The sequence below is a fragment of the Trifolium pratense genome, linkage group LG7 (genome assembly GCF_020283565.1).
Source record: "Trifolium pratense cultivar HEN17-A07 linkage group LG7, ARS_RC_1.1, whole genome shotgun sequence".
Classification (NCBI taxonomy): domain Eukaryota; kingdom Viridiplantae; phylum Streptophyta; class Magnoliopsida; order Fabales; family Fabaceae; genus Trifolium; species Trifolium pratense.
The window spans coordinates 44,644,937-44,657,734 of record NC_060065.1 but is presented as its reverse complement, the minus strand read 5'-3'; the positions used below and the strand labels follow the sequence as shown (position 1 = coordinate 44,657,734).

The 12,798-nt window shown below is 33.3% G+C and overlaps 1 protein-coding gene and 1 non-coding gene across 2 annotated transcripts; both read left to right on the top strand.

Annotated features, from left to right (window-relative positions):
* Positions 1 to 898: 898 nt before the first annotated feature.
* LOC123895234 (double-strand break repair protein MRE11) lies at positions 899 to 10,853 on the top strand. Its single transcript, XM_045945469.1, has 20 exons — positions 899 to 1,381; positions 1,475 to 1,565; positions 3,567 to 3,686; positions 3,821 to 3,889; positions 3,991 to 4,082; positions 4,259 to 4,361; positions 4,448 to 4,555; positions 4,658 to 4,720; positions 5,199 to 5,270; positions 5,551 to 5,628; positions 5,964 to 6,026; positions 6,126 to 6,186; positions 6,817 to 6,899; positions 7,498 to 7,611; positions 7,807 to 7,884; positions 8,216 to 8,287; positions 8,419 to 8,654; positions 9,053 to 9,158; positions 9,373 to 9,567; positions 10,330 to 10,853. Exons 1-20 carry the CDS (start codon positions 1,083 to 1,085, stop codon positions 10,360 to 10,362), a joined length of 2,136 nt encoding a protein of 711 aa, XP_045801425.1. The 5' UTR covers positions 899 to 1,082; the 3' UTR covers positions 10,363 to 10,853.
* A 1,320-nt stretch (positions 10,854 to 12,173) lies between these two features.
* On the top strand, positions 12,174 to 12,246 carry TRNAF-GAA. The gene has a single exon. It is a non-coding gene; the product is annotated as a tRNA-Phe (tRNA).
* The last annotated feature ends 552 nt before the right edge of the window (positions 12,247 to 12,798 follow it).

The following is a 12,798-nucleotide window of genomic DNA, read 5'->3' as shown; positions in this document are numbered from 1 at the left end:
TAACCATATATCCCAAACCATAAGTAACCAACAAATGATGCATTCACAAATTCATCATGTATGCAGATTGACGTGGGACTTGGTAGGAGGACCACAGTTCAATTTTCCACGACTGTAATTGGGAGGGAGTTGAAAGCACTTGATGTCAGAATCGACCCCGAACTAGATAAGGCGATTCAGTGAGCAAAATACTAACCAAAAAAAAAATTATATTCATAAATTATATTTTTATTTTTAAGATGAGTATTAAACAAGCAATTTTCTCTATTTTTTCTTTGTTTAAAAAAACTATATTGTTAAAACAAAATAGTTTTAGGTTTTTAATAAAAAAAATACTAAAATATAATCCAAGTTCATGTGAAAGTGGGGAGGGATGAAAATATTCGAACACCATTGAAGATATCCGAATACCGTCAGATATATAGGTTTATTGTTCTACTTTTCATCCTGTTAAAAATTGAAATCGGTGTGAGGATACTCAAACTTTTTGAGTTTTAGTTTGGAGGGAAAAATCCCCCTTTGCCCCCATTATCATGCCTAATAATAATAATTTTATGGCTTAATCGCAGTTTTGCCCCCCAAGTTTTAGAATTGTAAGATTTTGATCCCCCAAATTTCAATTGAAAAAATGTCAAACAAGTCTTGATACTGATACTGCAATGCTACATCTAGCTTCCGCAGTCCCGATAGAAGAAATTAACATTTTCTTGATACTGAACCTATTTAAATGTGTCCTGATACTCCTCTGAGCTTCAGAATCATCGTGGTACCGCACGCACCACACGATTTCTCCCCCTTTTTAAAACATCACCGTAATTAAAACTAATAAGAATAAATCAATAAATTTAGTGGTAATCGGTTTTAATATATTAAATATTATTATATTAGAAGTAAATTTATGAAAATTAAAAAATAAGAAAACAAAAATGAAAATGATGAAAGAAGGTCCCGGCCCCGCTCTTCTCAGAGGCGATACGACACCGTTTCTCTCCTCCTAGAAAACAACACACAAAAATTCCTCTCACTCACTCTCACAATTGTGGTTGCAGCAATAGCAATAGCAATAGCAACAGCTTCATGAAATGGAAGACGGCGAAGAAAACACAGTTCGAATCCTAATAGCAACGGATTGCCATTTAGGTTACATGGAAAAAGACGAAGTTCGACGCCACGATTCATTCCAAGCATTTGAAGAAATTTGTTCCATAGCCGAAAAAAAGAATGTCGATTTCATGCTACTTGGTGGTGATCTTTTCCATGAAAATAAACCTTCTAGGTCAACTTTAGTCAAAGCTATTGAGATTCTTCGTCGTTATTGCCTTAATGATCGTCCTGTTCCTTTTCAAGTTGTTAGCGACCAGACTCTTAATTTTCAGAATACGTAATGTTCTTTCATTCAATAATTATAATAATTTATATTTTTTTAATTTAATGTGTTACTGTTATAGTAATTGTATTTTAATTTTTTTTACAGGTTTGGTCATGTAAATTATGAAGATCCTCATTTCAATGTTGGTTTGCCTGTATTTACTATTCATGGAAATCACGATGATCCTGCTGGAGTGGTATGAGTCACTTGCACATTTGCTATTGTTTGTTATAATATAAAATAGGATACAGTCCATAAATCCTAGCTCAATTGGCAAAAATGCTGAAATTGTTAGGTCGGACGCCATGACCGTGGTTCGAACTCCGGTCTCTCCACTTTGTGTGTGAGTTTCCAATGGCTTGCCATTTCTTCTAACTATAAAAAAATAAAATAGGATAATTGTAAACTAATTTTACATTGTCGTCCAATTATATGACATGGCAGAATACTTTATTTCTATTGATGTCAGTGTAAAATTAATTTACACGGACATAGCATATCCATGAAATGAAACCCTAGTTATCTATATATAGTGTTTTATTGGTCTTGTTTTTGTTGTTTTCTTAAATGGTTGTCATGTTTACTTGTGTTTTGCTTTAATTTCTTGCACTACTTACTTAGGGCTGTTTAGATGGGGCTTATTTGAGCTTATTTACTGTCATAAGCATTTGTGAGGTTGTTTGGGAGAGTTTATAGAAACAAACTGATGACATGTCTATAACTTATTTCCGTAAGCTCCCTAGGATAACTTAGCGACAGACCTTATAGTTTATATGAAAACAGTTTTATTTAATTTTACCTTTTATTATAGAAATAGCTTATACATATGCATGTGTATGATAGACACTTATGCTAAAAGCGTCTAATTAAGTTGTTTATCCAAACAGGGCCTTATATAGTTGGTGCTAATCAAATTTGTTATCGGTGGAGTCTTTATATTAGGATATAGAATTTGAATTCTATAAGGTGAGGGTTCACTTTAGATGGGTAAACTGTTGAGTTATATCCGTTTATTGGAAAATCGAAGATTCGAAGCTTTACATTTGAAGTTTTAACAATGTTGTAGTTTGTTATTCGCATGTATGTATTTTGTCATAATCCAATTAGTGGTTATAATTTTTCACCTCAAATTACACTACTTAGTTCAGTTTAGAGGAGACAAATCGACCACTATAACTTGTTCAGTATGTAAATAAATCCAATGGAATTGAGTTGGTTGTTCATTGCTTCATTTAAACCTGGTCAATCAAGAAGAAAGATGATATGAAGAAATACTGTTTCAAGAATTTCTATGTTTCGTTGGAACAAGAGCATCAATTATGCACTAGGAGCTTGAAGAGACTGTCAAAGATGGGAGGGGGGATATTTTCTCTTTAACTTGGGGTTGGGTGGGTGGTAGAGATCACAAAAAGGGTTAATATAATAATATTTTCCGTGGACTTAGAGAACACAAGTGTTTTTTGACTGGTTGTTAATATTGCTAATGGATATTTGCTCGGAAATTATGTTTTCAAATTTTAACTATGGCTAGAGTTGTTTGCCCTATACTCTGCATTGCAGCAAGAAAAGTTCAGAGTAGCATTGCATACACAGGGGATTCTTAATATTATGCCTATTTTGTGTGTAATGCTGAAAGTTTGATGATCTTTTTATATTTATTTATTTTACTAGTTAAGTTTCATGTTTCTGAGAGAGGACCTTCAAATAGGTGGGTTTACACTAGGAAGAATAGAAGGGGGAACAAGGGATTTAGAACCTTAGTGACTATTAATAAAAATAGAAATAATCATTAATAGCCGAATAATAACATCCTTTTCAGTTTTGGTGGGATTTGTACGGGGGTAGTTGTTATAAGGTAATTAAGGGAATAACGTGTGACACCTTGTCGGAGTGAAATTAATTGAGAGGAGGGAGAGAACCAGGTCTCTCGAACAAATGGAGATTAGAGAAGAGAGTTTCTGTAGTACATTCTTGATCTGTGTTTCTGTATCATCTAGATACCGAGTCTGAAGTGGGTTTTTTTACAATAAAGATTGGCTTTTTGCGTTGTTTCCAATCCATTTATTTATATTAGTTTCCCATTGATATATGCGGTAAAATATTTCATTTACATTCTAAGGGAACTGATTTTATTTCACTCTATTTTAGTTAGATATATACTTGCCCGACTTAATATGTTGTCGAATGATTATGACAGGACAACCTTTCTGTAGTTGATATTCTCTCAGCATGTAATCTAGTCAACTACTTTGGGAAAACGGTCCTTGGGGGTTCTGGTGTTGGTCAGATCACTATCAACCCTATTCTTATAAAGAAGGTTTGTTGTTGAGTACTGTTAAACTGATCCAGACACTAAAATGGTGTATGTGTATGGGTAGGGGATATGAGAAAAACAGGATGGTCATAAATCTCATTTTGTCCTGAGATGTATTTTTATGAATTGCATTGCAGGGTTCAACAGCTGTAGCTCTATATGGTCTGGGGAACATTAGAGATGAAAGACTTAATAGGATGTTTCAAGTATGTAACTGATAAACTTTACTTTCAAGTCTCAAGTAGTTCATTGATAAATTTAAGTCCACTAAAATATGGATGTGGTATATTCTTTTATTCTTTTTCAGACGCCACATGCTGTGCAGTGGATGCGACCTGAATCTCAGGAAAGGTGTGAAGTTTCTGATTGGTTCAACATGCTGGTACTTCATCAGAACAGGTTGTCTATCTGTGTCTCCAACTTTTTTGAAAGATTGTGTTTAATATCACATTAATGTGTTGATTAACCCAAGATCTACACATTTAAAAATTATCTGTCGGGTAAATGGTGTTCAGTGTGTGAGATTTAGATTTTAATCAACGTGACAATTGATATTTTTGAACGATGGTACACAGAGTGAAAACAAATCCAAAAAATGCTATAAATGAGCACTTCCTGCCACGATTTCTAGACTTCATTGTGTGGGGGCATGAGCATGAATGTTTGATTGACCCTCAGGTATGCTGTTTAAACATCTATTACATGGGCCCAGATAGACACATGTTGTGTTCTGCGAACTTAATATGGATTTTAATTTTCTTCAGGAAGTTCCAGGGATGGGATTTCATATTTCACAACCAGGGTCGTCGGTTGCAACATCACTTATTGACGGAGAATCGAAGCCAAAGCATGTACTTCTTTTAGAAATTAAGGTTGTCTATATAATGAGTAACTTATTGACTCTTTCACAGATGCAACTATTGTCATATCTATATATATTCTATATAAGTTATTGAATTAATGATTCTTAACAGGGAAATCAGTATCGCCCTACTAAGATACCTTTAACATCTGTGCGGCCTTTTGAGTATACAGAGGTCAGGTGATATTATTTTGTTTTAATTTGTAATCACTCCCTCCATCTCTTTATATAAGACTCTTTGAACTAAGAAAAGAATTAAGAAAGTTGGTTAATTTAGTTTGTAGCATTAAATTTGTTAATAATTTGTAATAATTTTCCAAAATTACACTAAAAAATGTTGGGACTTAACATATCACTCTTTCAACTTAATTTGTATTGGGACTCATCACTCCACCTCTTTCTCCAATGCTCAAGAGAGAGAGATGACAAAGTAAGTAATCATGGTATTTTGGTAAAAAAGAGAACAATTAATGCAAGAGACAATTTGGAGGGTATCTAATAAAAAGGGGCAAATAATTTCTCAAAATAGTCTTGTATCAACTTTATAAAGAGATGGAATATCAATTAAGTACAACAAAATTCATTTCTCAAATTCATGACATTTACATCCATCTTATGGTTTTTCAATAACCATTTAAATCTTTAAAATGCAGATAGTACTGAAAGATATGCCTGATATTGATTCCAATGATCAGAATTCTATTCTTGAACATCTCGACAAAGTGGTATGTGTGGGTTTCTTTATATTGAATTCTATTCTTATACCGTATAATCTGCTGTGCGCTTTTTGTTAATTAGTTTTGGAGGAGAGTATCACCTAGGTTTCTTTTCTCAAGTTTTAGGGGCCAATGATTTGGCTATAGACATGATTTATTTATGATAAAAAAAAGTATTGCACTGTTTCACCCATGTAGCTGACCTTACCTAGTGGGGTAATAAAACTTGGTTTTTGTAGTATATTTGTGATCATGTGTATCGTTATTTTGATAATAGATGTTTGTACAGGTCGAGAAGCTTCTAGAAAAATCTAGTAAGAATGTTGTGCAACGAGCAGAACTTAAGCTTCCACTAGTACGTATCAAGGTAATCTCTAGAACATGACTTTTGAAAATCACTTCTATATTTGAGGGCACTTCCTCCTTTTTAGCATTTCACTTTGCAGGAAGTTTGTTCTGCTATTCATGATTCTATAATCTTATTGGTTTTGATCTGACACTTGTCTTTTAGAAAAGATAGCAATTTTCATTATACCAAACCAATTAAACTCTATCCATAGTGCATGGAGTAGGATTTACAAACCCCTCAAAAGACATTTTGTGTATTGGCTTTAATGGACATCTATTTTCATTAGATATTACATAATGTTTTCTGGCATGACTCTAAGTCTCCAAGTCCAACTAATAAAACTTAATTTACAGGTGGATTACTCTGGATTTATGACTATTAATCCTCAAAGATTTGGGCAGAAATATGTAGGAAAGGTAATTTCATCCTATCACTCTTTCCTAAATTAGTGTGCTAATGCTAATTTTACTTGGAGTTTGTTTTCTATTGTTGATTGATCATCCTTATATTATTAGGTTGCAAACCCGCAAGACATTCTTATATTTTCAAAGGCGTCAAAATTGGAGAAGGGTGTAGGTAATTTAAAATTATATTTGTTTAACTTTCTATACCGGTTCATTTGACATTACCAACACAGTATTTTCCAGTTACAATATCCAAAGCGGACATCTTTTATTAGTTCTCTTGCTGAATCTTGATATAGTTTATCTCTGTTTCGCTTTTTAGGTTGCAAAGTACATTTCTTTTGCAGGTTTATCTATTTATTCTAAAGTTCAATTTAATCTTGTTCACTCCCACCTTTGACACTGTATTTTGAATATGATGTGGCCCCTTGTGATTTATTTTAAGCACCAGTTTCCCCTGCCTTAACTCCTGCAATATCTGTATAGAATATTACACATCCATATTAGTGACCCAAATTATATAATTCACAAGATTCAAATCCTTTAATTCACATCCATATGCACATTTAAACATTTGTTTTATTTCCCTGCATTACTCCTCCTTTTTGTGTTTTGTTGTTATGATTAGAAATTTAGAAGAATAAACATTAAGGTCATGTTGAAGGAATATTATTGGACATATTAATAATTGTGTACAAGACATATGCAATCTCTGTTGAAAAAATACCACATGGTATTTTTGTGTTTTTTTTAATGGCAAAAATACCATGTTGATTAAGTTGTGCTATTACTTTGGTTGTAGGCAAAATTGAAGATTCAGAACGACTTCGTCCAGAAGAATTAAATCAACAGAACATAGAGGCTTTGGTTGCTGAAAATAATCTGGTATTTTATTCATTTAGTACTTCAATCCTTTAGTCTTTCTATATATGGCTTTATGGATATTTCCTGTTTCAACAATGAACAAACACATAGGTTTATGTGACTCACTGATAAGGAAGGACCTGTTATGCGGAATCTTATCAAGATAAAAAATTATCTACTGCTGATGATAAAAGTTCTGTTATGCAAAATCCTATCAAGATTAAAAACATTAAAAGCATAATTTATCAGAGATCAAATAATCCTAATCAACAGAAGTTTAAAAAATAATCCTAATCAACAGAAGTTTAAAAAGATGAAATAATCCTAACCAATCAGTAATTCAAGATTTAAGCTATTGTCTTCTTGTTCCTCTGGTGCTATGTATTATATAAGTAGTATATTATATATTAAGCTGTTGTCTTCTTGTACCTTGGGAACTATTAGAACTTGGGTTGGGCCTAACTCAACCTTAGGGATGTCCACCTTTTACTGGAAAACTTAATTAGCATCTGGAATTCTAGATTGACTTTAATTTTGTTGAGGGTAAGTAATATAAATGTAAAAAGATGCTACTATTTTTTTTATCTTTGAATGTATCTAATTCTTAATGGGTTTGCAGAAAATGGAGATACTCCCAGTCAATGATTTGGATATTGCTTTACACAATTTTGTGAACAAGGATGATAAAATGGCGTTTTACTCTTGTGTACAGTACAATATTGATGAAACGCGGGTGAGATTCTTTATGGCATTTATCAACTGTATGCCTTCGTCTGTGTTACTGATATGCTGGAACATCTAGTACATATTGTATTCCACACCATATTTACTAAGAATGAGTACATTGTTTCTTCATATTCTTGTTTGTGTTATGTTAATGTCATATTCCTTCCTCTTCCCGTGATAACTAACTTTTATGCTTGCGCAGAATAAAATTGCTAAGGATTCAAATGAGCAGAAGTTTGACGAGGAAGATTTAGTTGTTAAAGTTGGAGAGTGCTTTGAGGTTAGAAGTTTCATCACTGTTTTTCATTAGTTTAGGAACCAATTATTCTCCATTGAATTTAGGTTTAAAATTCACTTTACCTTATTTGGAAGGCCTTTATTACTAGGGCTTACATGAAATAGCATTATAGTGGTTGCAGATAATCTAGGTACTAGTACTACAGTTGCCTATGTCCTTTTGACCTTCATCAATCACCTTTTTTTTGTTGCAATTATTGGGCCTTTGTGATTATTTTATTAGGTCATTGTGATCACAAATCACAATTATTTAATGAACAGAACATACATGTAAGTGTCGTCAGTGACTGTTATCGTTCTCCTTTTTGTTCTAGGAACGTGTTAAGGAACGATCGACTCGCCCCAAAGGATCTACACAGTTCACACCTGGTGCTCAGTCCTTTGAGGTAAACCCAACAAATAATATTTTACATTGATGCTTGCTATTGCAATTTGCCAAATGATGGAAAAGCACGGTTTTGGGCAGGTGATATTATTTATGACCTTCATTCACAGCTTCTCTCTTTATTCCATACAGGATTTTCAAGGCAGAAGTGCTGCTGGAGCTGATAGTGCAGTTTCCTTCAGTGATGATGAAGATGCCATGCCAACATCGAGCTCAAAACCAAGCACCAGAGGTCGGAAAGGATCATCTGCATCTCAAACCACAACCAGAGGAAGGGGCAGGGGCAGGGGTAGGGGCAGAGGCAAGGATTCCACCACCTTGAAGCAGACAACCCTTGATGGAGCTTTAGGGTTTCGCTCTTCTCAAAGGTTGCATTTGCTAAGAAATAAATCATTTTAGTAAATCCAAGTGGTGACGACTAAAAAATGAGCTCCTCCCTTACCCCCCAAAAGATTGACGTTCATTTTTATTTAATGTTCAACACTTTCCAATTGAACAAATATGTCTTTACAGTTAGAATATATTTATCCCATTTCAGTTTATTTATATTATTGTTAGAGTTATGATTCTGATGCTTAGCTGCTTCATGCATCCCTGTTGCTTTGGCCAGCGTGGATAAAGCACTATTTAGATTACATGCATGAAAATAATCTAAAGTAGGAATATTTTTGCCATTTTAGGGTATAGATAAAGTCATTCAGATATTCCCTTGATGGTGCATTGACTGTGTATATTTATCCAACATAGTTTCATTGACTTAATGCAGGTCTGCATCAGTTGCTGCAGCAACTTCCATCCAAAGTGGTGCTGATGATTATGCTTCAAGTGACGATGCCAAAGGAAATGCAGCCGAAGAGATTGATGACAGTTCGGTATGGATTAATGTCAATTCCTTATGCTTTGCATTCCATTGTTTACAGTTCCTTCAAATACGAAGTGTATTAGCTTCTTTGGTTCAGTGATAGTCCATTTTCTTTGAGCAACCTGACAGTGTTGACTTTTGTGTGCATTGGACTGTAATTTGTCATGAAATATCCTTTACATTCTCAATTATTAAGTAATCTGTGGCATCTTATATTTCCATAGGACGATGAATCCAATCTACTGGCACGGAAAAGGGCTGCTCCAAAGGGAAGAGGTAGAGGTTCTACACAGTCTTCTAAACGGGGGAGGAAATCAGATAACTCTTCAATCCATAGAATGCTCATGAACAATGATGACGACGACGATGACGACGACGATGACAATCTTCGAAAGAGATTAAATCCGTCTCAACCTCGGGTTTGTGCTCCCTTTCAATTCGTCATTTGTTTCTGATAGGATATATATTACTAATGCAAAATGCATATTTGAAATTTTGTGTTCTTATACATTTACGAGTCATTACCCATAGTAATTAATAATTATAGCCAGCAGAACAGGAGAATTTTATTTATGCTTGGGTGGCATAGACACCAAGATATACCAAATGAAATGTCACAAAAATGTTGTTCGGGATACTTTTGATAGATCGCCTTGAAATCTGCACGATTCTCTTTTTTTTTTTTTTTTGAAAATATCTGCACGATTCTCTTAAATTTCTGCATTTGGCATTTGCAAATAAATTTTTTCTGGTGATGCTTAAATTAATTTACTTATTACGTAAATAATCAATGTTAAGATTATTTGAATAGAATTGATTGCTGACTTTGATCTCCTATCCTTTTGCTTGTACATTTTATCATCATATTGCCATGATCTGTTCATCCTTGATATAGTTCTAGCAAATATAACATGCAGTTGTGGTCAGTTTTATTAAGTTGTGGCATGGTGCTATGACATGGCGGATTTTGTGCAAGCCGCAACACCTATTAAAATCGGATTCGCCATGTTTCCACCATAGGCCAGAACACCATTTTTATATGGCAATTTTTGCTCGCCGTCATAAATTTGTCATCATCTATTGATAACACTGGTTGATAGTGGAAGTGTGGAACTTTTTGATTCATAACTTCTTTGGAGTTGTGTGGTTTCATGAAACTAAACCATTTTTCTTGTTTTTAGGCGCCCAGAAACTATGGAGCTCTAAGAAGATGAAAACTCTGTTCTATTTGACGTTTTCAACAGGACTTGCTGACAAGATAATTACTGTCATATGATGAATTTAGCTCCATTAGCTTGTACAAAAAAAAACATCGGAAGAGTCTCTTAACTAGTTTGTAACGTTTTGCCTTGGATTCATAGATAAACTGGTTTAGCAGAGTGCAAGAAACAATGGCAGACAGGAGCCTGGTATGAAGACAAAACAGAACCCTGTTTCTTACTCGAGAATCAGTCATTCAGCTCGACAGCCACCCTGTTTGTCTAATGCTCAATATGCTCTTTTATTTCATTTTCCACATTTTATGGGTTTGGGGATCATGAAATCCATTCAATTAGCAGTGATTGTTGTGTAAAAGTGATAGAGATGGAAGCATGTGATTGCTTTCTTTCGTTTACTATATTTACACAAGCCTGTGTTCTTCTGCAAAACATGATTGCCCAAGTGCTTATGTTATGGCAAAAATGATCTAGAAAATTAACCCATAGGTATGGCTAGCAAAGATATTTTACATTCTAGTGGACTTATGTTCAATGTTTGATTAGCTTATTTTTGAGCTTATGCAAATGGCTTATCCATTTTTTATGTATTATTATAAGTTTGTCAAGGTAGTTTATGATAAAATAACTTATAAAAATACAATTTTCACTAGTGTGAACTTATAAAATAGCATAAAACCTAATTTATATTGCATAAGCTATTTGCATAAACTCAAAAATAAGCTAATCCAAATGGGGCCCTTGTCCTATTGAGAATCCTTAGTTAGAAAATTTGAAATTCTAAACAAAATTATATTTGAGACTTGATCCAATATTATTTTTTGGTTAAATGTTAGTGGCTAGTTTGTTAGGAGAGAAATAAATTGTTAGTAGCAAAGATCAAACTTTGTCACAGACCATTCTAAAAATTTGTTTAGCTTTCAAGTTGAAAATTTATTGTCCACACTTTTATTATCAAATAACTTCAACATTTGGCTCTTTTGAAGCATTTCCACATTTGATTTTATTGTAAATAGATAATATGACCAATCTCTTTCGTGTGTCCCTAAAAGTATCGATAACTTGTACGTGACACCATTCTCTTTTGTTTAGTGTGTTTGAAAAGCACTAAAATCTCGGAGGACTAGAAATTTCATATAGAAATTTCTAAACTAACAGTGACCGTCCAATTCAAACAGAGCCTTAGTTATATTTAAAGTTCTTTATTTCTCTTCAAAGATGGTGTGTTTTGTAGAGATCAAATTCCAACCTTCCAACTACAAGTTGAGTGTGTCGTCAAGTGAACTATACTCATTGAGACTTGTCAACACTTAATAGTTTTATCCTTTGAGATTCCAATTTTTCAGGCATACAAAAATGTTTTATGAAACAATAGGAGATTGAGATCTCAATTATAGCTTAAATAAAGAGTTTAATAACCTTATCTTAATAACTAAGTGTATGTTTGGAATTGCTAGAGCTATAATAGTGGATTTACGACCCCTAGTTGTTTTCTATTATCATTAACCATTGTTGATGTTTTTAACCATTGCTATCACAAGAACATTTGCCTGTCATCTACAACATTTTGTACCGTACCATAATGAAAATAATAACTTCAACATCAAAAATCATTTAGCATTGCTAAAGAAAATTTTGAAATTAAGTAAGCAATTAAATAATATAATGAATCAAGTGATAGTAGATTATGCCACAAAGTAAAGAAAAAACTTAAGACAATCAAGTCCCTCAAACTACTGATGAGTTAGGATATGGGTACACAAACGTATATGCTTTAAATACAATAACGATTCAAATATAGCATGGTTGCGGGGATAGCTCAGTTGGGAGAGCGTCAGACTGAAGATCTGAAGGTCGCGTGTTCGATCCACGCTCACCGCATTTCATTTTTTTGTTTTTTCATTGTTAAAGCGAATATTACATGTTACTGCGCGCGTGCCAAGTGATATAATAAAACGTTATTATATCGTGAAAAGAAGAAACCGATGTAATATGTTAATGATGAAACTCATGCATATTTATTTATTTTAGACTGGCCATTTTTTTTCAATATGAAAGCTACTTTCCGTTTCCAATACAATATTAATTATTTATTTTCAATTGTACTACCTTTTACTCAAAAAAAATAAACTAAGTATTATATGTGTAAAAGAAAAAACTAAGTATATATACTCTACTCATCCAAAAGTATTCATTTTACTTTGCATTTTGATAATAGAGATAATTCGTAGTAAAATAGTTATTTTCTTTCTTCTTATTACATTTCTTAATGTGTGTAAAAAAAAATTAAATGATATTCATTTTAAGATATAGAGAATATTATAGATAAATATTACGCTTCACACAAAGGATTTTTTTTCTTTAACAAATAGGGATGACAATTTAACTCATAGTCAACGGGTACCCGCAAATAATACCATAATGGGTAGGGTA

Bases quoted from the DNA above. Each gene is read 5' to 3' on its own strand.
- LOC123895234 (XM_045945469.1), top strand. From the start codon at position 1,083: ATGGAAGACGGCGAAGAAAACACAGTTCGAATCCTAATAGCAACGGAT. The intron at 8,288-8,418 runs GTAAACCCAACA...TATTCCATACAG, and splicing joins CTGGTGCTCAGTCCTTTGAG to GATTTTCAAGGCAGAAGTGC. The intron at 9,568-10,329 runs GTTTGTGCTCCC...TCTTGTTTTTAG, and splicing joins TAAATCCGTCTCAACCTCGG to GCGCCCAGAAACTATGGAGC.